Below are 26,195 nucleotides of genomic sequence, written 5' to 3'. Positions count from 1 at the left end.
CTCATTCTCATTGTTGGTAGTCATGACTGCAGTGAAGAATGCATGACACTTGTCAGTATCAATGTATGATGTTCAAATAGAGTTGGATAGTCTAGCTACATACTGTCTGAATGCTGTATGCCGCATTCTGTACTTTTTTCATTGAAAATCGGTTTTAAAATGCGTTGATTCAACATTTGATACATTGTTTGGTTTAAAAGCCACCTATAAACGGTTTCTAACAAAGTAGAGAAAATGCTTGGTAGAATTGGTTTCTCAAACTGCAAACCAAGACTGACAAATCCACGCAACGTGTTTTCTTTTCTTCCAAATAATATTCGAGTTTGCAGTTTCCTTATTCGCTAGTCAACATCTCAGGTACTATGCATGTGCCTTGCTGCATTCAACCAGTAGCTTTGCTACTTTGTTGATTTTCCAATTAAACGATGACTGAAACGAAACGGGCATTTGCACTATTTAATCCTTTTGATGTTCATGTAAAATCAGTTTTTTATAAATTCTGTACCACTGTTGATACTATTTTCAAAATAATAGCATCACTTTGTATACAACCAACTCTTGTCATTTTATCAGTTGAATTGTACAATGCTGTTTATTTGATTCCTCAGTGAAACCTGAAAAAATCTTGAGCTTTCAAGTCGGAATCTATTTGAACTAATAGAGGCGCATGTATTGCATCTTTCAAAGATTTTCCAAGGATCTTCCAAGGATTTTCCAAGGATTTGTGTAACGTAATACATATCTAACCATTGATTTAATGAAATACCATAATTTTGGGCTAGATGACGGTTTCTAATTTGACTTCATCTACTGCCAGTGTTCGCTCACAAAAGCAAACTGAATCTGCTCGTAGCAAGTCTATCCATACAACCCCGCCAGACTATAAACCTCATCTTAAAGGCGCATACGCATCTTTGGAAGTCGCCTTGTCATGGACTCCTCCACCATTCACGCTCAAGGATATTCGCAATGCCATTCCTGGCCACTGCTTCAAACGTAACACTATGCGATCAATTGGATACGTTGTGCACGATGCTATTCTTTTAGCGGTTTTGTTTTTTGCTGCTACTTATATCCCCTTGCTTCCCGTTGCTCTGCAAATCGTTTCCTGGCCGCTTTACTGGCTTGCACAAGGAAGCGTGGGATTTGGCGTCTGGATTTTAGCTCACGGTAAGCCTTTTAATTCTGAAACACTTGGTATTACCTATACTAAATCTTTACATTCCTAGAATGTGGTCATGGTTCTTTCTCTCCAAGCACTACCATCAATAACATATTTGGCTGGGTTATGCATTCAATTGTTCTTGTCCCTTATTTTTCGTGGAAATATACTCATTCCAAACATCACAAAGGCACAGGCCATATGGAAAAAGACGAAGCGTTTGTACCGGAAGTCCGCAGTAGCATGAACTACTCTGAAGACTCAAAAACCACTCAGAAATCTGAAACCCACGTACACCAGGAATCTTTTATTGAAGATGCGCCTATTGTCCAACTGGCTGGTCTTCTCAGCATGCTTATTTTTGGATGGCCCGTATATCTCCTCACACACTACACCGGCCAAACCTACCCAGGATGGGTCAACCACTTTAACCCTTATGCTAAAATATTTACCGAAAAAAATCAAATCTATATTCTCTTGTCCGATCTAGGCATCTTTCTAGTTCTTGGTGCTGCCTACTATGCCTGCACCATCTTTGGCTACTTGAATGTCTTTATGTATTATGTCATGCCCTACCTAGTTGTCAATTTTTGGCTAGTAACGATTACCTTCCTGCAGCACACAGATCCTCTTGTTCCACACTACAGAAATGGAGAGTGGGATTTTATGAGAGGGGCTTTGGCAACTGTCGACCGTGATTTTGGCATCTTTAATCACTTTCATCACCACATGTACGCCCATTGTATTAGTAGCTTATTTAACAACTCCATCTAATTTGTGAATTGAACGCATGCTAATCTACATTACTACATTGTATTGTTTAAACAGCTCTGATACTCATGTGGTACATCACTTGTTCTCTACCATGCCACACTACCATGCACAAGAAGCAACTGAGGCTGTCAAGGAGTTTCTTGGAAAATACTATTTGTACGACTCTACTCCATTCATGGTTGCACTCTATCGCAATTATAAATTGTGTAAATTTGTTGAAGACGATGGTATGTACTTTACACGGTCGCATTATTTGAATGATTTGGCCATGGTTGCTGACATGCTTTGTTTCTTTAGGCGACATTGTCTTTTTTAAACACTAGCTCACTGAATCTTGCAATCGAATAGCTGTTCAAGATCTAACCCAATAAATAGATCTTTTCTACAGTCTCGACTGCAAACCCTATTCTTTCATTTGATTAAACATGTATTCTGTTCAATGTCGTACTTTTGAATCCACTGATGCTGGCATATGTTGGCCTGCCTTCATGACAAACTCGAGTTATTTTTTCCCAGCAGATTTGGCCGTCTTGGGAGTAGGTGGTTTATAAGCAGTCCGTCTTTTTAGCATATCTTCACGATTAGCAGTAGCGGGAGTGGAAAGGCTTCCCGAGCGTCCATTTCCAACACCGCCACTTTTCACACTAGAATTTCTAACTTGTGCCATGGCTTGCCGGTTTGCTTTATCGGTCTTTTCCTTACACAATGGCATATGTCTTGCCCCCGAATCCTCATTAAATCGTCGATTGCATGAAGGACATGTTACATAGTCTGGATTTGGATCGATTTTGGGTTGGTTAGTGGTTGAAGAGGTGCCGTCTACTGGCTGACGGGCAGATCTGACCATCTGCACAAATGCATCATGTTTGATTCTCCAATTGGATTTTTTTGGTAATTTCTGCAAACATACCCATTTATGCATGTTAATCCCAACCAGGTAAATTCTAGCTAGTAAAAACTATAAATTACCTTTTCAGCCAAGTCATTCGAGGGTTGATTGTGTTGTTTTGATGCATACTTTTCGAGTTCTGTACCTTTGATTCTAGAATCTGACGCATTAAACACCTTTCTGCTTTGGTGTGATTTCATGCATGCAATAATATGTTTTTCCTATAGGCGTAATCTGGTAAATATCAACTCCAAATAGTTCAAAATGATATCAGATTGAATTTACCATTCTTTCTGCAAGAAATTTACGGTTACAAATACGACATGGTGCCATATTGAGTGGTAATGTGGCATACTCTTCAACCAACTCTTCTTGGATCATTTCAGCTCCAGATGAAAACTCGCCATGCGCAGGAGAGGCTACTTGGTATTCTTTATTGTAGCTCTTTGGATGCATTGAAGTCGATATGGATTGATGCGTGTCTGAAATGGGATCGCGATGACGTGACAAGGATTTATCATCCCAAGTTGGTGTTGTTGAAGCACTTTTTTGTAAAGCAGATATATGAGTTGGTGTATGTGATGTGTCTGGCATGACCGAAAGTGTTGATGTTATTGGAATCTCTCGCATACTTCTTTTTGGCACTACTCGTATACTCGGTTGGTGCTGTTCAATGGGTTTTGTAGAAAAACTAGGTATGGCTTCTTTCATTGGTGAATGAGCATGTAATGGTGTAAGCGGATACGACAATGCAGTTTGGTTTGGAGATACTATACGATCACCGACAAACTGTGTTGCCGAATCATAGTCCAACGACGTGTGTTTTTTGTTGGTATTCAAAGTGGATGGATGAATAAACTGTTGGTTTGACTGATTTTGACTAGAATTACTCCTATGCATATCCCTATTTTGTTGATATCCTTGATCACTTGAATGCATCTCAGTACCATCATCACCCCGACTGAATCCATGATTTTCGTTAAATACAGTATTGTTTAGATATCCACCGCGATACACAGGCGCACTTGCTGGAGCGTAATTTTTTTCATTGGATCCACGACATGGTTCTTCATGATATATCTGGGCAGCTGGTGATTTGGATAAGCTCACCCCTTTACATGTGCGTAAATGCTGCGCAAGTTTAAATTGAGGTATTTTAGTCATACCTTTTGTATATCAAATCATATAGTGTTGATATTAGCATCGTGAGTAGTGAGTTGAATAAAAATTGAGATCTAGAATTAGTCGAGTATCCTGTTACGCGAAAATAACACTTGAAATAAAGCTACTGCCATTTAAAAATATACAACTTACAACTTGTACATGGATAAAACGAGACACTTCCAGCAGAAAGCGCTGTCATAGATCTAGTGGTTTGTATAGTACCCAAGCTTTTGCGTATACAGCTGAATTGAAAATGAAATATGTTTCATTTTAGCAAGAAATAGATTAGTCTTGGCATCAATAAACAGTCGCACAATTTTTATTGATAGTCATAGCAAATTAAATCAAAATTATAGTAAATCCAGGTATTGTAAATTATCAAAGGTTCAAGTCATAAAAAATTGTAGAAAATATATTTACACTGGTAATAACAATCATGCGTATATTTTAAATGCAGTATTGACATTTGGCTACAAGACATGTCTATTTTTGTGGCAACTGCATTGATTCAAACGAGTTTGGTTCATGATAAACTTTACCTTTTTTGATGAGCAGGCAACGAAGCCTTGGAGTATGCAATGCCGCATATGTGACATAGACGAAAGGCACTTGCTGAGCCTGGTGTGCTAACACATCCAGATGAAATCATACTATATATGTTGGTTTAATTCTGGGAAACTTGCGAGCTTGGTAGTACTTGCGAGTTTAATCGAACGAGACGCGTTCTATTAGTTGGCATTCCAAAGTCATATTCAATCATTGTTCTTTAATTATTTATTGAATGACTGCATCCATGCAGTCAATGCATCAGTTTCAACCAATACTGTATGTGATATAGACTAATGTGTCACGTTGCAGCAAGTCTGACTCAGTGTTGGATAATGTTTAAAGTTTACGATTCAGTCAACTCTACCACCAATCAATCAACACCAGTTATCAAATCAACAGCGTGTTTATTTGTTCAGTTATCAAGTCACTACTGTTGTTGTGATGTATTCAATGATTTAAATATAGAATATTGCAGTCCATTTTCAATTGCATCATCTGATACAATTACAATCCAACAACACTTGACCAAACAACTTGTGCAATCATCAGCACCATACATATTAGTCCAAAGATTGCAATCCATTTGGATCGTACATAAATAGTCAGCCATGACGGCAAGGCTCTAAATGGAGAATACCCCTCCATGGCAATCTCTCCTAAATCAAGCAATCCAAATGCATCACTATATGATTCTGACATTTTACTTTCTCCAAAACTTTGCGAAAGCTCGACATGGTTAGATCTGTTTCGATTGTATAAACCAGCTACGCGCGACTTGACCTCAGATCCACTACTCCGTGTTCCTTTGGTTGACGATTCAGCAAAAGATCCATATCCATATGTATTGAACTGACTTGCTGCCATGGATGATCCAAGATTGGATGTTGATCCCATACGACTTGCTGTCATGACGTCTAGGTTCTGTGTGTTTAATGATATGCGTGATGTGCCTACTCCAGAAGCATTCAATCCCGTCAATCCATCTGAATGGCGAGGATGACTTGCACGCAGTCCTAATCGATGACTGGCATTTGGATCAAGCATACTTCTGATTTGTTTGATCGAGTGTTTGGATGCAACCGATAGTTCCCCAATCGATTTTCCCCTTTCTAATCTATCATGATCAGTTTGTTTTTTAAATGGATTTCGTCTGATAATCCTGTCCTGATTTGCATGTGGCAGATGATAAATGTAATCAAACTCATCCTCCTCGTCAGTAAACCCCTTTTTGATTCCAGCAGTAATATCAAGAAACTCCAACTATTTACAAAACAGTCTCGTGTCAAAATTGTCAGTTGGGTGATACTAGACGATCAATAATACTTCAAACAATCAACACACAGCATGTTTGAATCTCAGCTAGATTGTCCACACTCCATCATCAACATTCTTACCTCGTCAATTACTGACTGCGCCATAACTGTGTTTCTCTTGTTCATAAACATAAATATCAGAAATGGTACAAAAAAGTTGCAAATGGCTTGAAACGTCACGCTTGTCCAGATTCCAAACGGCACAATCAAACTTCCAGTTTGAAATGGGATTCCAATTATAAATGGAGCTATTACTGCCCAAAATGTTGCCATCCCTATATCGTCACAAACATGTATTGTAAATTGGTATTTAGATCTCTAAATGCATATACTATCAATGCACATCTTGATTGCACATAAACTCTCAAAAACAGCAACCCAATCGTGAATTACCTGACGAACAAAGACCCGCAGCAAGAAAATTAATCTTGACAACAAGCATGGCGACTGGAATAGACGTGGCATAGGTCATCACTGGGAAAAATAGATACATGAAAAACAACCATCCTAAGCTCGATGTCGAAAGTGCAGAGTCATTGTACATTGCTTGCAACAAATTTGTGTTTGCATCTGTATGGAATCCAAGTGAGCCTAGAGTATCAATGCATACCATGTTACTTGTTTAGTATCCATTGCAGTCATATCCATATTGATTGAAACCGGCAATGTGAACAGTATATATCGCATACTATTGACTTTTCATACCAAATATACCAACAAGAATGTAAAAAGTGCATGCAAGTATAATAGACACCCAAATACTTTTGTGGATTGAAACGCGTGGATGCTAACATTTGATGCAATATTTTGGATTAGTAGCTCATATACAGCCAGATGCTAACCGTTGTTTATCCCAAACTATTACGTACAGCTATATTTACCCAAGATGGGATTTCATTCGCCATTGCTATCATAATAAAAATGTGTACACGTTGGCATTAAAACATGACACAACATTGCCTGACATGAGATGAAATCAACCTACCAAAATTAAACAACACACTTCCAATTGTACCGCTTTGAGATGATCCAATCATGGGCAGATTTTCTTTATGAAGTCCATCCAATGAGCTCTGAATAATCAATGTTCCTAAAAACAAAACAGTATACACGCATGAAACTATATCGATTCGTATCAGTACGAATCCTGTAAAATATAGCCATAATTCGTGTGACAATATACAATTCAGATCTTACTGAGTTGCAGAATAACGTTATCGTTTAGATCAATGCGTGTAAGTGGAATGATAAACATGGCAGTAAGCTAGATCACCAATATGAACAGATCGTATATCAAGACAAGCGGTGTCAAAGTGGTACACTAGAATCAGTAAGTATCGGACCATCAAAAACCAACAATCTCATCAAGCATGTATTTTTACAATGTAGCCAAACGTCCCGAGCATGTAATTATCACCAAATGGCGAGTTTTCAACTCCTGAAGAATAAACACAGATCAATCCATTGAGCGGTGTAATTCCATACCCGCATGTTATGCCAAAAAATCGAATAAAAATATTATCAAACACCTGCATGCATACAGAGCAACAAGTATTCAGATAAGCAAATTCATAATGTCTGTTTGACAGCACATCCAAACCAATATCGTTATTTGAAAATCAAGATTCCAACCTGAGCACATCCAATAATAGAAGCAATGTTGGTACTCTGTAGTGATCCATATAGAATAAAAATCATGGCGTAGTACCAATTGCGTCCGTAAAACTGATGAACCAAAACAGTGAATTCAATATTTCTCTACACAACATTTATATTACAATCAGCTCATGTCGTTAGTTACTCTGTCAGACTATCTTGAAATGGATGAATTGCTTTACCACACTCGAATAGGGTGTTTCATTGACTATCAATGGGTTACCTGAAATCGGTCGTTTCCTGGAAATATCGAACATGCCTCTATGATAAATAGACATGCAAACCCAGCCAAAACGCCTATAAAGATGAACGCCAGGACAGGACTGCAATGAATTCAACAAAACCGTATACACTGACATTAGAATGCAATATCTTGAACACAAGATTCAACCCAAGTTGGAAATATTGACTAGATTTACATGAGCCATTCTGCATTTTGAAAAATCGTTGGAATAATCACAATGCCTAGTCGTTTATAAATTAACAAGCATCGCAGTGTGGAAACAACCCAGAACCAGTATTTGTTAGCACAGTTTATGAGTTTGATTCAGATGATTCGAGATGCATTAAAATTATGAAACCTGCCTGGTCCAGTAATACTGGTTAGTAGCAAACTAACGCTGCCTATATACCCACTATGTATCAATATCATTAAATTAGTATTCAACCTGCATTCAGCTTGCATTCAGATACGAGTGCATTCAGCTCTTATAGTTGAGCTGATATCTGAATTACAAACGAAACATATCACCCGATACTTTTACAAGGTGTCATTAGTATCTGACAGAATACATCAACATACATGTTTTTTGTATATCCCATAATGACTGGCTCCAAATACTAGCAACTTTATGCTCACTGCTTCAAGAGCAACTTCAAGCTTTTGGAAGCATTTTAAAGACGCGAATATCCCGAGTTGATAAAGATCAGCATCAACTCGTTCATTGTCAAGTAATTGATACTGGAACAAAGTGCAGACCATCCATTTATATCAATTGCATTGTTTCTGGTTTGAATCCAATGTATCCTCGTGGCAAGTACTTACAAATTCAAGTCAATGCATTCAATCCCAAACTCGATCCTATGTAGTCAAACTTGATTGGATATAGACAAATTCAATCATTTAAAACTTGATTGGATACTCATACCACAGGTTTAATTTTGGATACAAGGCTTTTCTGATTTGATAATTCATACTACTCGCGTTCAACTTTATTGTATTCACCACAGACTTGTATTCTCGAGTAACTGCACAACAAGTTACCCAACAGCCATTTTAGCCCTGTACCTTACACTATATATACTCATGTCGGATTTGGTATACATCAAGAATGTGTAAGTTGGTTGTAATTGACTCGACACTGATTTGTAAGGCTACATTTTTGCAAGTCGTGTCATTAATCTAATCTTGACACAATGCTACCAGCTACTCAGAACTCTAACACCGTTACTCTTGAAATACGATCTATGTAATGTATGGATTATAGTGGGTTTTTGGGTTGTGTTAGTATGTTGGTAGCGAGCATTGTTGGTCCAGGTAAAGTCTGTTGGAGTGTCTGGATATAAAAGTATCACATTACCGTTTATGCTTGACTAACCATGTCAATCATCACAGCGTTGTATATCATGCCAAAACTTTTTCAAGCATATGGATGGATTTTGTAAGTTTCATGTTGAAAGTATTTCATCAAGTGCGGTTTGGTTTGCATTAAAGTAGACCAACAATATCATTTTGGAATTTCACAAATGGCTCAACGCATACAAAAACGGTTCGTGTACACGAATCATGTTCAGAACGTTGGCAGCTTTATTTTTCATAGCACTATTGGCGTATATCACTTCATTGTTTATGATTGAGGCAGCTTCAAAGTTTCCTGGAAATCAGCGCTTTCAGGTACGCTGATTTGTCATGGTTTAAAATGGACATTAATGTTTAGTGATTAAAATACCTAACTGATGTCCAATGTATATCATCTACAGAGAAACATTGAATACACTGTTTTAGTGCATCAGGTATTATTTGGTGAATGACTGACATTGAGCAACTTTATTACAACCGTATTCACGAATACCAAATATCAACTGGGCAACTCAATCACGATCGACTATGCTAAAACCCAACATTTTAGTTTTATGGGAAAAAATGGTTTTATATTGCTGTATCAATTTTGTATGGATCTATTACATCATGCATTGTAATATCATTGGTGACTTCATCTCAGGTACATTTAATCGCAGTATCCAATGGTGTCGATTGCAAACCCCATTCATTTGGCTATTCAAACCAGATTCAAGATTCTGACTTGTTTAAACTGTCATCACATGTGTGCAGATACTGGATCGTTTATACGTTGATGTGCTTGGTGGAACGTGTGGAATTGGCATGTTTCCAAGCAGCAATCTATACTGCACGCATTCAACTAGTCCAACTCCATCTCCATTTGAATCAGACACGATGTTCATTACACTTGGTTCATTTGTAAGTTTACAGAATGTTTGATGTGAAATGGCAATCAATTGGTCACGATTGGAGATTGCTGCTTTGAAATAGTATGAACTGATATGCATGTGATATGTAGACGAATCTAGCACTTTTGGTTCCGTTTACTTATTTTGAACTTAATGTAATAGTACCAATGCAGCTAGGTATAGCATTATATTGATTTGCATGGCCAAGCTTGTATTTACAGCCATATTCACGCAAAATGGAACGCTTGTATTTATCTTGCAGCGATTGTTTCTACTACAATCAAACTATAGTCTTAAACAATCTCATTTGATATGGTCATGAAATGGGTGATTGTAAAATTCAGGCATTTCAATCCAGTGCTGGGTTTGGCTGCTGTCAATCAAACGTGTATTGGCTGTATCCTAAACTTTGGATACGTTTGCAGTTTAGAAATGCAACTGCTGTTTCCATGCCAACTGCTATTGAAACTGTAATGTAAATAACAACTCGGTTGTTTTACAAAAATGAGCACAAAACCTGTCAGTTTTGTCAAGAAGTTTAAAAGACACGATGTTGTCTAGTAAATTTGGCGTGAATTACCATTTTATGAAGCTGGCAGTTTATGTATTTTGACACCTTTATTCAGTGCTCCATTTCGTATGAATACAATTGTAAATCTGACAACTGGTATTTTTCAAATAGTATCAGCTGCTGCGATTGGACTGTTTACATTGATTACAATATGCACATCGATTTCTTCGGGGATTAACACAAGCAGAACTTTTTTAAAAGTGTCAAATTTGTCCAACTTGTTTGGAACCATGTTCTTTAGTTTTGGTAAGATTCATAACAATATTAATGATAAATGATACCTTGTCTTGCTGAAACTAATTTACACTCATTATCATCAATGTTTATCAATGCTTTCAATATAGCATTTTCCAAAGAGATTTTAACTTTGGTGAACATTGCAGTATGTTGATCGTGTTTGAAAATTTTCAATATTTGATATTGCTGGTTTTGTGGCTACTGATAATCAATGTTTTGTCTAATATCATCCATTGATCTTTGTAGCATCCAAAAGTTGATTTGAAAAAATGCGTTGGATTATCAACATGCATAGCATGCAGTATATATGTATTGATTGGTGTATTTGGTATGTAGGCAGCGATCAAAATATTGAATTGTAAAATACCAAACAATTGCTTTGACTAGTGTGTTTACAATGTGGGTATTTGGTTAAATAGGTGCGCTTGGGTTTGATCTGGATTCAAGCAATACCATTGTTGCGGCAATGTATAGTAGCCAACACGATAATTTAATCGGCATAATTGTGTTGGAAATCATGCTTGTTTTGATACCACTCTGCACCTGTATAGCTTCAATTTTAGTCAACATGTCCATAATTCAATTAAACCTTGTTACTGGGCAAATTTGCTCCAAACGTAAGTGATTCTGTCATTGGACTACAGTCTTGAAATTGATTTTACGCTAAACTATCAATCGAATGTAATCATGTTCAATATTAAACACTAGCATGGGCTCGGTTTTGGGGTGTCATTGTGCCATTGTGTATTGCTGTTCCGCTGCAGTCAGGCATTGGAGTTGCTCATTTTCGATTTTGGACAAACTTGACGTTTCAGGCATTGTGCAATTATATTGTACCATTTCTAATCATGATGATGCTTTCAAAGCGCAGTCTAGGTAGTATTCAAGCACAAATTGTATTGCAGTATGAGCGAGTTGGTGTCAGTCGTATTTGGTCAACAATGCTAATCTATTGGCTTGTGATATATGGTACTAGTTATGAATCAGTCGATCATGGACGATGTGAGTAGTTGCAACATACACGATATATTTGCAGTCATGAGCTAACTATTACACAAAACACTCTTAGATTGAGTTTTTGGACATTACAGCTGGAATCAAAAAAATGTACCGTGATGATGAGGATGATTTTGATTACATTTATCATCTCCCACATGCAGATCTTGATCGGATAGTCATTCGCGATCCATTCAAACCATCTCACCCTGTTCATTCTAAAACAAAATCAATTGGCAACTTATCCCTTACATCTCGCCATTCCATCAAAGCAATTCGTAGCACGCTAGATGTGAATGTTGGGAAACTGTCTGCATCGTATCGTGCAGCTATTGCTTCCCATAGCTCATTGAACCAATCCAAGTCCAGTTTATCCGATTTGACAACTGGTCAAACAAGCAGTTCAAACATGGTTTCAGATGTGGTGGATATCAATCCAAAAGGAACTTTGAGCATGATGAATAGCACTCTGGGATTGACGATGGATATGAGCCGATCGAGTTTGAAGAAATCGCATTTGACTGCTGGTGGATTGCTGAATCCAAATCAAAATGCACATATAATCAGATCAAAACGAGTCAGTGTAAGCAGCAACGAAACGAGTAGTCGCCAAAGTAAGATTGGTGGTAATATGGCAAATATTGACAATGGCAATTCCGAGTATCTTGGTGGTCTGCAGTATGGCAATGGTGAATTGATGGATATTTTTGACGACGAATACAGTCGGGATGAAGCGATTCAAATGGATACTTTAGCCATGGTTAAGCCATTCAAAGCAATGCCTAGATGGTTGACTAACATCATGCGACCACAATGGATTGCTGGATTAGGCGCTTGTTTGGTGTTTGGGCTTACTGTTCATTCGTTGATTACAGCAGCAATATATCAACAGACACATTCGGTATAGGTTTAACTGCAGTCTTGGAATACACGAGTTTATTATAATTAAACCTAGTTTGCAATGTTAGTTTTCAAGACTCGATGAGTTTTATTGATTTGACTCGAGTTTCCGAATAAGATTGGTGAGCTACGTGAAGTTGACATTTGGATGCGATTTAAACTCGACAGTTATGCATCAGCAACTATATGCCATTAGTGGTGTGTTTATTGATGATATTACTGTTTGTATCGCCAAATCAAACCCATTTTTCGCTTTAGTTGATGAAGATGTGTTGAAACTGGCATGCATATGCCTTGCATGGTTAACTGGATCAAAGTGCATCGAATGTGATTCAATTGCAATGTGTGTTGAATTATAATCGATACGGCTGTCATCTCAATCCAACAGAAATCCAATGAGCAGCAGCATGTCCATTAAACCTAGTTTCAATTGAGCCAACAAGTCATAATCACTTTACTAGCATCCAAAGTTAAAAGTTACTCGATTCATATTTTACAGGACATGAGTTATTTTGCAGATTGCAGAGCGACTTGGAACACTTGGTAATTGCAATGAATTATACAGAAACCATGTCAATCCAATTTGATACACAAGAGTTTACCGAGATTTATACCAGAGTTCAAAAACAAGGTCTGATTTGTCATTTTGTAAATCAGACTGTCAACGTTCTTGGTATCAAAGTCGGCGCTATTTATTGCCAGCTCTGAGCGGCGATATGAGTATTATGCCACTATACAACAATCGAGTTAGTGCATTGGGTACAGCTGATATAAACAAGATTGATTGAATGATTACAACATGGAGTATATTTTGCCTAGTCAACTCGATTTGAATCAGTCGTGTATACTATGATTGTTGACGACCATAAAGATTCAAGCTGAGATTTGATCCAAAATACCAAAACGAGATCAGATTGTTAATTTAGCAAAAACTACAGCACTCAGTATTCCCGTGTGGTCCCCCACCACAGTACTGACTGAGCCATCACAAGCTTGACTTCGGAGATCGAACGGGATCCGGTATTTTCTTGTGTGTATGGCCGTAGATGTTAATTGAAACCAATTATACGGTAATATTCGTTAGGTGTGTTTGTCAAATACATTGTAATTTGGTGTCAGCACTTGTAAATCAATACTGCATGACATTCTCATCACCAATGGTCATCTGTTTTATATTGGATCTGAACATTGACAACTACACGTTTGGTGATTGACAATCATATGAACAACTGGATGATTCCATGACACCGCATATCAAACTTGATGTTCAATACTCCAATCATGTCGATAATAGTTGAATATTGTGCAGGTAGATTGTGTAATTGATACTCTCGACTCAATCAGTTACTTTGCACTTGTCATCCATGCTAGCCTTTTCAACAGTCATTGCCATTGATTGATATGTTTAAACAGAATTCTGAGATCGATCATCAGTAATTGTGATAATGCAGCCTATACTTGTTTTGATTGGTACAACTCTACCCAATGGTGGACATATTGTATTACTAGTCAATGTCTTGTAAAAACAGCATATTCTGGGCTGATGGATCTGAATGTATTTCATTCAAGCCTTTACTTGATATTGAATGGATTTATTTGCTGAATAAACTCGAATATCAAAGCATAGATAACTCCATGCAAGTGTGCCGTGTTCATTCGAGGTTAAACTAATGACATTACTTTTCACAAAGCCATACACACCAAATAACCATTACCAATATAGATTGTTTATACATTGTTACAATATACTTTTATTCAATAAATTGTAGAAACAATTACTAGACTTGAGCATCTAGTCTTGATTCCAACTTTTTCCAGCATAGTTGAAATAAATGTTTGGTGAGTTAGAAACTATGAGCTGTGGCAGACTCTACTGTGGTAGATTCTGCTGTGGTAGCAATAGAAACACTGCTAGACGATGAAGTACCACCACTGCATTCATCAGGAACTGAGAAATCGTTATTGAACTTGGCAGCCTTGACTCCCAAACCTCGTTTGGCGAATCCTTTCCAGATATCGCATTTGTTGGCACCATTGTAGCGAGCAACATCAGATGCAATAAAGGCATCACGAGCATCAAGGAAAGTGGGATGACATGGCTGAAGCATCATACCACCAATCATATTCTGCATAGTAATAATGTTACCAAACTTGCCCTTGGCGTCGTAGAGATTGGTGGAGAATCCGTTCTTGGTGACCAAGTTCCAGTAGATTTCCCAAAGCATAGAAGCCCACACTACACCTATAGCATGAGGGCTTTTAAGAGTTTTAACATCGGCATACGTCAAGGGATTGACTTTCATGTCAGTAGTGTAAGGATGAGAGCGAATACCGTTGGGCTTATTCTTGACATATGCAGCAATGCCAATTGGAGTGTCGGCTTTGTGTGATTGCTTGGCAGTTACGATCATGGCAAATAGATCTGACCAGCCTTCACCCATACCAACAACTTCACGTCCGAACGAACATTCAATTGTTGCAGGTCCACCAGTCAACCGAGTTGAAATACCGTGTCCATATTCGTGCAAAGGAACTTGGTTGTCCAAACCACTACTGCGATTGGGCTCGGTAGTAGTGTATCGAAACATTAGCATTACGCCAGGTTGGCCGTCAGGTGGGGTGTGGAATAAGGCGTTGTCAGTACTCGAATCATCTAGGACATTGATATTGACTGCATCGTTACCCTCACCACCTTTTCCAAAGTTGTCCGTTTGGAAATTACCAGCAGCCTCGGTGAAACCATACTGATACGAGATATCGTGCATTAGGTTAGCAACGTAGAACAGATTGACAGCAGCTGCTTGCATGTTGTCTGGATCGGCAACATCAGCAGTGGAATTGAACTTGGTGTCAAACACACCATCAACACCGGTTCCCGGAACTGGTGGATCCTTTCTTAAATCAAGAGCATTAACGTTGTTACCCTGAGTAGTAGTTCCGTCAGTCCATCCATTAGGTGACGATGGTTTGTATTCTGGATCTTTGACGTTTGAAAAACCATCATCAGGAGTAAGACCAGGAAGTTTGATCACCTTGTATGTTGCATGATGAGCGAAATCAACAGCCTGGATCAGTTTGCCTAACATCAATCCATTTACATTCAGATTAGTACCTACTCTATAAAAATCAATATCTGAATCCGAAATACCATACCTGTGTTGGTATCTGCCCAAACTTGGATCCATGAAATAACATTCTTGTCGCGAAGCTGGAATTTGTAAGCATACACAAGCGTGCCATCAGCCTGTTGAACATACTCGAGCTCATGTTTAAACTCAGAGTAAACTGGCAGACCCTTGGCTTTGGATATGGTATCAGCAACCTGTTCAAACGTCAGTTTGGCTTTGGGTTCTGCGACTGAAAGCTCACTTTTGGCAAAATGGCTTTCAGTACCAAACGAAGTCGAATATGAGATGATCTGGCCGTCTTGGATATGGACTGCAGCTTGGTGATTCGATACACGTGCATCATTAACTAGATGTGCACCATATACGTGAGTTATGCCAGCACTGTCCGTAAAGTTATTGTAAACCTTGAACTCGTTAGGTGTGAGATTGAGTTTGTCACAGAGATACGCAACACCAGTCTTGACTGGATCGGTATTGGACGGAGCCATGAGGCTGAATGAATGTTCATAAGGAATCTGTTGGTACGTGGATTCGGGAAAGTAGAATGGAAGACTGTCAGAGGCGTCTTGTGTGGACGGAATGGTTGGAACCGCAAAAACTGCAGAGGTGGCAAGAGCAAGAACGAGAGAAACAGTAGAAACAAACATTTTGAACAATATTTTCAATATCTATAGTGTGAATGTAGCAAGTATAAGATGCAAACTGGTACAATGATAGAGGTTGGTGAGATTGGTTCCATACCATTTCACGTCATTTTATATCTTGAATCTACAAAGCATGCTACGCAGCAATTTGATAGTTCAATCAAATATACATGTGCTAATCAAGTAAAACACATCAATATCATGTGAATACATGTGCTTGTGGACCACATGTATTCAAGCCATACATTTAAAACGGGTATATTGCTTTTGATTGATTGCATAAATGACAAATTTTTGAATTTCATTGCAATTGTATTTGGATGTAGCACCGATACCCGTTTTCAATTGTAAATCAGTTAAACTCTAGAAGATCAATGCAAAATGGACTAACCGGAATTTGCTTCATCATATACAACTTGCATACACTCCAAACTTGTGCATTGCGAGTCAAATGCCGAATTCAGACAGATAAAACTGGGCTGTTGGTATCCATTAATGAACTGTGATAACATCGAATGAGTAATTGACATATACATGAAACGTCCATTTCACACCACTAACAACCTTGTTTATATTGGCTGTATGCATGTTCTGTATGTGTTGAAGCAAGACTCATTGGAGCATGAATCAATCGAGTACTCAAAAGTGGACACACTATTAGTGGCTTGAGTTACTTGAATTGATGGCATGCATGTTTATATACCAAGTGTGTTATATCACCATGCTATTTGTAATCATGAATGATTGCAATATGCCTTGTTCATTTCAAGTTCGAAATGACTAGATTTTGAGTTGATAAGCAAAAGCAGGATGATAGTAAGCAGGCGTGTTGATTGGCTACAACTGTATAGCCAACTTGGAGATCGGATAAAATGTATGGCATTAATTATGAGCAAGGGAACAATACGACAAATGAAAATGTTATCAAACAAGCAATCTCGACAAAACATTAAACTGGTAATGCATCAATTGCTTGGTTTCAGACATGAGTTGTATAATTGAAATGGTCAATACCAGTTTAATCTTGGACTATCCAAAGCATTGCAAAGAGTCATGGCAACAGTCATGACAATGACCAGTCAAACAGATCTGACCATTACAAGATGGTGTTGCATTCCCGATTGTTGCAGAGGCAGTGGTCGATGATGTTAAAAAGAATCAAATATGCAGAATGTGGGTTCACCTGCAAATGTGGCTGCATTGTTCATGGATAAATGAACAGTATCATACATGTGATGGACACGACAGCTGTCAATGAATGCCATCATGTTATTGTATTATAGTTGATCATTCGATGGAATAAATGATTGCGATCGTCATTCCAATTGTTGGTGTGGTACAAAGTTGCAGATCTCAAGTCAATGACTACATGTGTTGTGATGTAATACTTGATGATATATTGTGGTTGAACATGTTATGCATGTCAGTAGTCGAATACGTCATCGTGTACAATGGTCTAGCAGTAGCCTATTCAAGTATGGTAAATAGTGTCAGTTTAATCACATTGTGGATCCGCATTGCAATAATCAAAAGTGAGTGGGAAACTCGCATATAGATATTGACTAATGTGTCACTGGATCAGACCATATCAAATATGTTGAAAGTGTATGTAATCATTCAGATCCGAGTTGGTACAAACACGATCATAAGAATGATGTATATTGCACAATGGTGTTTGTAATAATATGCATGTGATTGAATGCAAACTGGTGAACTAGTAGCAAACAAAATAATGAAAGATGGTGATTGAAAGTGCAAGTAATCATGCAGTGTATATGGTGTTGTGGTGTATACTAGTTGATTAATGTAGTATACTTGAAAAAGTCGATAGCTTGAAGATAATACAGTGTATACTATGCTGCTGTTATGGTAGTATTTAGTGTTTGCAAGACAAATGGAATGAACCATCATGTAGTGAACACAGTATACACGCCATATTAAGATACTGTCAAATAGTTTATCAAATGAAAATCTTGCTTTCCAGTTTCAACACAACCATCATAAAGATTCAAGTTGAGATTTGATCCAAAACATCCAAAACGATATCAGATTGTTAATTTAGCAAAAACTACAGCACTCAGTATTCCCGTGTGGTCCCCCACCACAGTACTGACTGAGCCATCACAAGCTTGACTTCGGAGATCGAACGGGATCCGGTATTTTCTTGTGTGTATGGCCGTAGATGTTAATTGAAACCAATTATACGGTAATATTCGTTAGGTGTGTTTGTCAAATACATTGTAATTTGGTGTCAGCACTTGTAAATCAATACTGCATGACATTCTCATCACCAATGGTCATCTGTTTTATATTGGATCTGAACATTGACAACTACACGTTTGGTGATTGACAATCATATGGACAATTAGATGACTGAGTACAATGAACCATGTACAAGTTCATGACCATTGGTGATGAGATTGTAGTGTTCCGCAAAAAATTCGCAAAATATGCGAAATGAAATGGATTTGGGATTGCGAAATAATTATTTTTTCGTCTTCCTGTTTCTGAGATCACCTTAAACTACCACGCTATCACAAAAAGTAACTTCCTCTATGGAAGTGTATGAGCTGTCGTCAACGTCAATCGATCGACACGAGAATGCAAGCAAAGGGAAAAGGAACCCCGACGACAGTCATGACCATGCGTCGTCCTCCTTACCCTCAATCTCATCCTCTATTCCTTTAGCAACCACACGTTTGTCTAAAGTCTCAAAGGCCAGTTTGGTGTGGCAGTTTTTGACAAGCTTGATGATATAAAAGACCTTGACAAGGCGAGAATTCCCTGTAAAGTTTGTCAGCAGCTCGTCAAGACAAATTCAAGAACCAACTTCAATCTTGTTGCCCATTTGGTGACCAAACACTGCGACGCTCTATCAGATGCAATGGATCGGTATTCAAAAGACTCCACAAGTATAAGTTTGAAGGGTACAAAACTACAAAGTAAGATTCAAGACTGCTTTGAAAAAGGTAATCATTACATACTCGTATGATGCGTCATTATTTCTGCTGTCTGGAATATTAATATTGTATTTTTTGATGTTAATCTATTTTCTTGTACTGACAGGGTTTACCCAGACAGAATTTCAAAACAAGCTACAGCGGTGGATTGTTGGTGACCAGCAATCGTTTTTGGTTGTTGAGAATCCCTATTTTCAACAAATGATGTTGTACATCAACAAGCATATCATTTTCAAGTCCGCCGATACTGTATCACAAACTGTGAATCGTGATTTCGAAATTGCAAAAGCTGACGTTTATGCTCTTATCAAAGAAAACACATCCAAGATCTCGTTTACGACCGACATATGGACATCGCCAGACAATGTTGCTTACACGGCCGTCACTGCCCATTTTATTGACAAAAATTGGAAACTGAAACGCATTCTTGTCGACTTTCTTGTGTTTAATGACAGCCACAGCAGCCAGAACATTGCGGCATTATTCAAGCAGATTGTGGAACCCATATGCGGTGATAGGAAATCGCTCATTTTAGGAATCTGCACTGACAATGCGTCCAACAATGAGGTTTTCATTCAAGAGCTCATCAATTCTGGTTATTTGGAATCTCCCGAATGTCATCATCGTTGCTTTGCACATGTCCTTGATCTTGCCGCCCAAGATGCACATCAAGAGATCAAGACATCAATCGAGACACTGAGGGAAGGGATTAAATTGCTACAATGTTGCCCCGCATCGATGGAACAACTGAAAAAGATAATGGGAGAATCTTAAAGTCAATCCTTGATGTCGCCACGAGATGGAACTCTACATTCGATATGCTGGTCACATATTTGAAAATGCGAGGTACGTCAAGGATCTAGAGCTGAACTTCAAGAGCACTTTATGTATGCCACCTTGCAGTTAAATTTGCAATAACATGTTGTCTTTAAATTTGTTAATTAGGACCACTCGTTCAAATCTTGGATCAATTGTACATGGAAAAGAAGATCCCTGACGTGCCGTCAGCGAGAGATTGGGACGACTTGACTGAATTAGTGCATTTCTTTCAACCATTTAAACAAGCCACGATGGAATGCAGCAGCAACAAGCATCAAACGTTGTCATACGTTATACCATGGTACAACGTGTTATTGGACCATTGTGAAAATGTCGTCAGTGATTATGGACAATGATTAGACGCTTCGATTTCTGGAACTCCAGCAAGTCGTCGGATAATTGCCAATGAATCGCTTGCAATTGATACATTGGAAATTTGAAAGGCGCGGCAAATGCATCCCAAATGCATCCCAAATGAGGCTTGACAAGTATTTTAATGTTTCCAATAACCACTGTGTGATCGCTGTGGTACTTGATCCTCGACACAAATTTGAGTTTTACGACGACGAAAATCAGAATGCCCAAGAAAATGCTTCTCAGAAAGAAAAAATCAAAAAGGCAAATCCAAAGCGTCTATGCCGAGTACCACAATCAAAGTGGTTTGATGCAATTAGAGGTATTCAAAACGGCATTGGACTTGTCAGATAATCACATGCGTAATTACTTGTATTTAAACTTTGTCACGCTCATTTCATTAGAATTCGGATGCACCTACTCCAGCAAGTAGGGGTTTTAAAAATAAAAAGTTGACTCCTACTTTGCAACTCGAAGAATATTTGAATATCCCAGTGGCAGGCTCTAGGCAAGACCCATTGGAGTGGTGGAAACGTCATGAATCGGATTTCCCCTTGCTTGCAAAAATGGCAAGGGATTATCTAGCAATCCCAGTCACATCTGCGTCCTCGGAGCACGCCTTTTCAAAGGCAAGGCATTTAATTACTGATTCGCGGACCAGACTGAGCGATCAGACAATCAGGGCTAGTATCTGCTTGGAAAATTGGCAGCGAGGTGGAATTTGGTGATTTGAGTTATTCAATGGTAGAAAACTTATATATGCAGATGGATTGAAAGGAGAAATGTTGGGTTACATATGAATTTATTATAATTGCAGAAGACGGTTTCCAAAGGATGGAGATTTGGAATAGGATACTCGTCTCGTTTTTAAAGCAACGATATACATGCATAGTTTTTGCACGCATTCCGTAGATGTGGTCGTTGTTGATATTGTTTTTACCTCGGACTGTCGAAATATAGTATGATACATGTATTGTTTATCATATTATTAAGCAAAATTTATGTAAACTTCACAAATTTGCAGTGAAATATGCGAAATAAATCCAGATGTCCATTTCGCATTGCAAAAGATATTGACAGGGACAAATAGCACAAATGTGGAACTCTTGGTACAACACATGTCAACATACATGTACTGTAGTGTATTGTACACTAGTAGTGATGATTCAACCAACGACATGCGTGGTTTTAATATTATACGTGAAACTGCATGTTCATGGTTATGGTGACATGCCAGTGTTTGATACATGTAACGTTACAATGTGATGGAACTGTATGTGCAATATCAAAACCATTCCCAGAATACGTGATATAACGACAACTTGCAGCCATATTGATTTGAATAAACTACTAAATAACAGTAGTGATGTCTGATAAACAGTTGCATTACTGATGTCATGATTGTTGTTGAACTAGATTGTGATCGTATCCGTGATTCAGAATACAACAAATGTACAGAGTTGTATTGACAACATTGACAGTCAAACACAACACATGAATGTGGGTTCAAACTTGGTGATCGTACAATGTATGATTACTAAGAGTGCACAAAGTGTAGATTCAACATTATAGTCTGATTGTGTGTCATATGATGATCGTTGTATACCAAACACGCAATACAGTCAATGCGTAGTAATCATTGTATATTGCAACACAGAATACAGTCATTGTTGGATGAATACTGGAGTGATCCATTTGACATAAATACAGTTGTAAAACAAAGTGCCTGTGGCCATAACACCCTTGAAGGGTGATTTCCAAGAAATTTGATAAAAGGGTTGTAAAAGCATAATTCAATCGATACAATCATCAAATTTATCAATATGATATTGTGGATAGGGAGCAGCATACTGTCTAGTTTGATGGTTGCTCACTACAAGCAATCAAGTAACCCTGTATATTGGTTAACCTTAAAGGGTTGGTTTGCTATACAAAACATATAAATACAACCGATTATGTTCAGTTTCATAATCAACATCAGTCTCGGCACTCTACTTGTATTAATTGTTTGAGCCCATTCATCGTTCTGATGAAATTGGTTGATATTTTATTCGTACTGACTGCAGCAGCAACCGTTAATGCAATACTGGTACCGACTGATAACGATCGTTCACCACAAGCATCAGGCACTTTCAGTCAAGTGTCTGGCCCAACTAATGAACCCAACTCAAACACTTCCGATAAATACCAGCAAAAACCAATTGACGTAGCTGGTTCAAGCACTTCCAGACGAGGTCGAAAACGACCAATTAGTGAACTGGGTCCAAACATTTCCAAACAAGATTGGAAAGATGTAATCAATAAACCCGATCCAGGCATTCCGGAAGACTGGCGAGAGTTGATTGATGAGGTCAATTCAAATATTGATAACCAAGACCAGCAACGGCCAATTGATCAACCCAGTCCGAGCACTTCCAGTCAAATACAACGACAACCAATGAACCAACCCATTACAAACACTCTAAACAAATACTGGAAATTCATAATGAATGAAATCAGTTTAACCACTCATGAAGACTGGAAAGAAATAATTGATGCAGTCAATTCACAAATCTATGGCCAAGACCAGCAACAACCGATTGATGAACCCAGTCAAAGTACTTCCAACCAAAATCAACAACAACCAATAGACGAGGACGAGTCTGTCGATACTAGTTTAAATCAAGTGACTGAATTATGCGAAAAATATCAGAAAACCTTTGATCGTATAAGACAAAGACTTGTAGTGTCTAAAAAAATACAAAAGAAAAAACGCAAAGAATATCGTGAATATGTAGCCCTCAGACTCAGTCAGCAGCTAGCGTTAGCAATGGGAAAAGAGATATCAGGGTCAACGTACGATCCAAATGTTGAAAAGAAATTGAAAGAAGAGTATGTAGCGGCAAGGAAAAGAGTACCCGATATCAGACGAAATTTGAAAAGGTTTACAAGAAAGCATGGCTTAGAATTTCAAGAGCCGGACTCGGATTCAGATTGATGGTTTGTCGATGATTTTGATTTTGAATAAATTTAAACTTTTTGATGCATTGATATTTATCGAGTATTGTGAATGGGTCAACAACCATATCATTGATTGCGTATACTGTGTTGAGTATTACATCAATAGTTAATGGATTGTTGATTGATACATTGACATGGTTTGTTTCATATACATCAATGACATGATAACAACCAGTGTTACTTGCAAGAATGGAATATTCATAGATACTTTCAACAATATACTTTGAATTATGACGTTTCATGCATTCGATAATATTATTTTCGTCAATCAGATCCAAAACAATGTCAATATCCGTATTAATCATGGATTGATTGTTACCATTAAACAATAATGTATTATCTGAAATATTAAATTGAATTGTATTTTCAGTATCTACATTTGCAGCATATACCCAAATTGAATATCAAGCCAATATCCAATGTTTTGATTGGTGATTTTTCGGTATATTTTGCATCAACTCCATCACATTGGTGAGCATGTGTCTTGCACTGTATTGTATTGTATTGTATTTTGGGTGGAAAGGATGTTTGTTGATATATCTATTAAACTGTCGCTTTAACTTGCTTGCTTGGTTCCAATGCTCTATTTGTAGTTGAATCAGTTGCTTGTACGCCTTTGTTGCTTCAACTCGACTCCTGAATCCTTGGATACGTTTTGTAAACCGCAACTTGACTTTGACGAGTTTAACATCAATATTCACCATTGATCCAATCATTTTCATGATATTATTATTGGGGTTTCCCTAATGGCAACAATAAATCAACGACAAAACTCAATCCGAGCATCTCGTAATGGACTTTGTATGAGCCAATTGAACCACTATTTTCGTCCAAATCAGAATTACTTTGTAACAGGTTTCCAACAGGTTTCCAACATTTTCAACGAGTTTAAACAATAATAGAAAATAAATCCAATCCAATTGTTTGTTGATACCATTCCAAAATGTATTTTCTTGGGTTTATTCAAAACCACCACAATGACATTACACATCACAAGCACATCCTTAAGATCCAAGTATCTACAAACTTTGGTCGTGAACTCGGTCTTCATCAAACCTAAAAACGGTCAAAAGTATCATGTTGTTGAACGAAATCTAACCAACCATCTTGTAAAAGTAGCAATCCACTATGTGTGCAATGATATTGAACCTATTACTCATGAAATCATACCTCGATATATGCTCAAGTCGGACAACCCAATCAAAGTAGATCCCAACAAACTCTTGAAATCAAACATTCAATTCCTTGATGAAAAGTATCATTCAAAATCAATACAAGCCACTTTATCATTGAATCAATGAGTTGCTGAACGAGAGTTACTACGAGACATTGTATTGTATGTATATTTTACATTCTGGCTTAGTACTTTGATCAAAAGTCATCATCACACTGTAACGGACGCTCAGATCAATGTAGACCGAATGGCTCATCATGTATTTAGCGATTTAGATGTTCTTGGTAAAGTGATGGTAAAACAGCACACATTACAGCATAAATTGTATCAAATGGTAATGAGTGCCGATGTAGACGCCAAACATGTTAAATATATCATACTATGAATCCGTAATCTTGATGAAACCCAGCACCATTTCTTGGGTCAAGCAAATGCTGGAAAAACACATCCAGTTCATCGTTTGCCATGTCGACACTTGGCTTGTTGTATCTGATATTCCAAATCTACCGCATAGAGTGGTATTGTTGGTGAATCATCAATTACATTCAAAGTATGTTTGATAGTTATTGTGGTATTATTTTCAAACGATTTGCTGATTTGAGGTAGCCAGTAAGTTATCATGATTGTATTGTTTGGATTTTGGCAAATATTGATTATTTTCAATAACCACCGACTATTTACTATTTTGAATATTGGTGTCTGGCCATGGGATATGATGACAAATGACTTTAATGTGTCCAATTTCAATTCTGATTGTGATTGGGATTCCTGTTTTCATGCAATTGGTCAACGATTTTGAATATTCATTTCCGTCGACCCAAAATACATTACATCCAGTTTTGAAACAAGTCTTCAAACAAGGTTTTGATGCAAGTTATGTACAATAGTCACATCCTGTTGTTCTAGATTTGCAATTCTTGTCATGATTGTGTTTTGTCTACAGAAATACTGATATTTAGCATTAGTTCTGTTCCAGATTCAACGTATTTTGTTTCTGCATCAGATTATCTGTATTTTCATGGTTCACTCTATGATCATCCAGGTTGTTTTATGGTCATTGACATGAATTCTGCATTGAAAACATCGATCAAACAAATATTCTGCGGTACCAATGATGATCAAACGGATTTGGCAAACAAGGTCATTGAACAGCGCTACAGCAAACGCATTGCAAACTATGATGAACTTGAATCATTGGTGTCAGAATGGGGTGAAAAGTTGAACGAGTCGGCTCGTGCAAGAATCAAGTTTTAAAAACCTGGCTAGTATTTACATTTTACTATTTATCAGCCATAAATGTAGAAGGTGTAAAACATGAGTTCAAGTATTGATTTTATCGAATTCAGCAAGTTATTGATTGCAATAAATGAACGCTGACTAGATGTTGGCATGTACTGCACAAAAATCAACCAAATCATTGCAACTTTCAAGTACTA

The 26,195-nt window shown here is 37.7% G+C and overlaps 9 protein-coding genes across 9 annotated transcripts; 6 read left to right on the top strand and 3 right to left on the bottom strand.

Moving 5' to 3' along the window:
- Positions 1–782: 782 nt before the first annotated feature.
- Positions 783–2,259, top strand: BATDEDRAFT_90204 (uncharacterized protein; the record flags this gene model as incomplete). Its single annotated transcript, XM_006680478.1, has 4 exons — positions 783–1,170; positions 1,230–1,893; positions 1,991–2,163; positions 2,234–2,259. The coding sequence occupies 4 exons, from the start codon at positions 783–785 to the stop codon at positions 2,257–2,259; spliced, it is 1,251 nt and encodes a 416-aa protein (XP_006680541.1).
- Positions 2,260–2,438: 179 nt separating this feature from the next.
- On the bottom strand, positions 2,439–4,638 carry BATDEDRAFT_26162 (uncharacterized protein; the record flags this gene model as incomplete). Its single annotated transcript, XM_006680267.1, has 5 exons — positions 2,439–2,834; positions 2,906–3,046; positions 3,111–3,991; positions 4,140–4,231; positions 4,529–4,638. The coding sequence occupies 5 exons, from the start codon at positions 4,636–4,638 to the stop codon at positions 2,439–2,441; spliced, it is 1,620 nt and encodes a 539-aa protein (XP_006680330.1).
- A 1,255-nt stretch (positions 4,639–5,893) lies between these two features.
- Positions 5,894–7,817, bottom strand: BATDEDRAFT_12657 (uncharacterized protein; the record flags this gene model as incomplete). The annotated part of the gene is made up of 9 exons (XM_006680192.1): positions 5,894–6,126; positions 6,245–6,442; positions 6,557–6,638; positions 6,721–6,758; positions 6,837–6,971; positions 7,049–7,115; positions 7,234–7,380; positions 7,484–7,609; positions 7,731–7,817. Coding segments are annotated over 9 exons (1,113 nt in total), but the record flags the coding sequence as incomplete, so codon positions are not given.
- Positions 7,818–10,615: 2,798 nt separating this feature from the next.
- Positions 10,616–12,687, top strand: BATDEDRAFT_26160 (uncharacterized protein; the record flags this gene model as incomplete). Its single annotated transcript, XM_006680266.1, has 7 exons — positions 10,616–10,793; positions 10,892–10,929; positions 11,031–11,112; positions 11,204–11,401; positions 11,493–11,660; positions 11,761–11,786; positions 11,854–12,687. The coding sequence occupies 7 exons, from the start codon at positions 10,616–10,618 to the stop codon at positions 12,685–12,687; spliced, it is 1,524 nt and encodes a 507-aa protein (XP_006680329.1).
- A 1,837-nt stretch (positions 12,688–14,524) lies between these two features.
- BATDEDRAFT_12637 (uncharacterized protein) lies at positions 14,525–15,766 on the bottom strand (the record flags this gene model as incomplete). The annotated part of the gene is made up of 1 exon (XM_006680189.1): positions 14,525–15,766. One exon carries the CDS (start codon positions 15,764–15,766, stop codon positions 14,525–14,527), a length of 1,242 nt encoding a protein of 413 aa, XP_006680252.1.
- Positions 15,767–19,336: 3,570 nt separating this feature from the next.
- Positions 19,337–20,587, top strand: BATDEDRAFT_26158 (uncharacterized protein; the record flags this gene model as incomplete). Its single annotated transcript, XM_006680265.1, has 2 exons — positions 19,337–19,421; positions 20,358–20,587. The coding sequence occupies 2 exons, from the start codon at positions 19,337–19,339 to the stop codon at positions 20,585–20,587; spliced, it is 315 nt and encodes a 104-aa protein (XP_006680328.1).
- A 525-nt stretch (positions 20,588–21,112) lies between these two features.
- On the top strand, positions 21,113–21,313 carry BATDEDRAFT_12536 (uncharacterized protein; the record flags this gene model as incomplete). Its single annotated transcript, XM_006680179.1, has 1 exon — positions 21,113–21,313. A coding segment is annotated over one exon (201 nt), but the record flags the coding sequence as incomplete, so codon positions are not given.
- A 1,301-nt stretch (positions 21,314–22,614) lies between these two features.
- BATDEDRAFT_90208 (uncharacterized protein) lies at positions 22,615–23,562 on the top strand (the record flags this gene model as incomplete). Its single annotated transcript, XM_006680477.1, has 1 exon — positions 22,615–23,562. The coding sequence occupies one exon, from the start codon at positions 22,615–22,617 to the stop codon at positions 23,560–23,562; it is 948 nt and encodes a 315-aa protein (XP_006680540.1).
- A 1,000-nt stretch (positions 23,563–24,562) lies between these two features.
- BATDEDRAFT_26156 (uncharacterized protein) lies at positions 24,563–26,013 on the top strand (the record flags this gene model as incomplete). Its single annotated transcript, XM_006680264.1, has 4 exons — positions 24,563–24,840; positions 24,949–25,054; positions 25,113–25,309; positions 25,719–26,013. 4 exons carry the CDS (start codon positions 24,563–24,565, stop codon positions 26,011–26,013), a joined length of 876 nt encoding a protein of 291 aa, XP_006680327.1.
- Between the last annotated feature and the right edge of the window lie 182 nt (positions 26,014–26,195).

The sequence above is a fragment of the Batrachochytrium dendrobatidis genome (assembly GCF_000203795.2).
Source record: "Batrachochytrium dendrobatidis JAM81 unplaced genomic scaffold BATDEscaffold_9, whole genome shotgun sequence".
Taxonomy (NCBI): Eukaryota; Fungi; Chytridiomycota; class Chytridiomycetes; order Rhizophydiales; genus Batrachochytrium; species Batrachochytrium dendrobatidis.
Note: the sequence above shows the minus strand (reverse complement) of the source record. Positions and strands in the feature narration are given on the sequence as shown.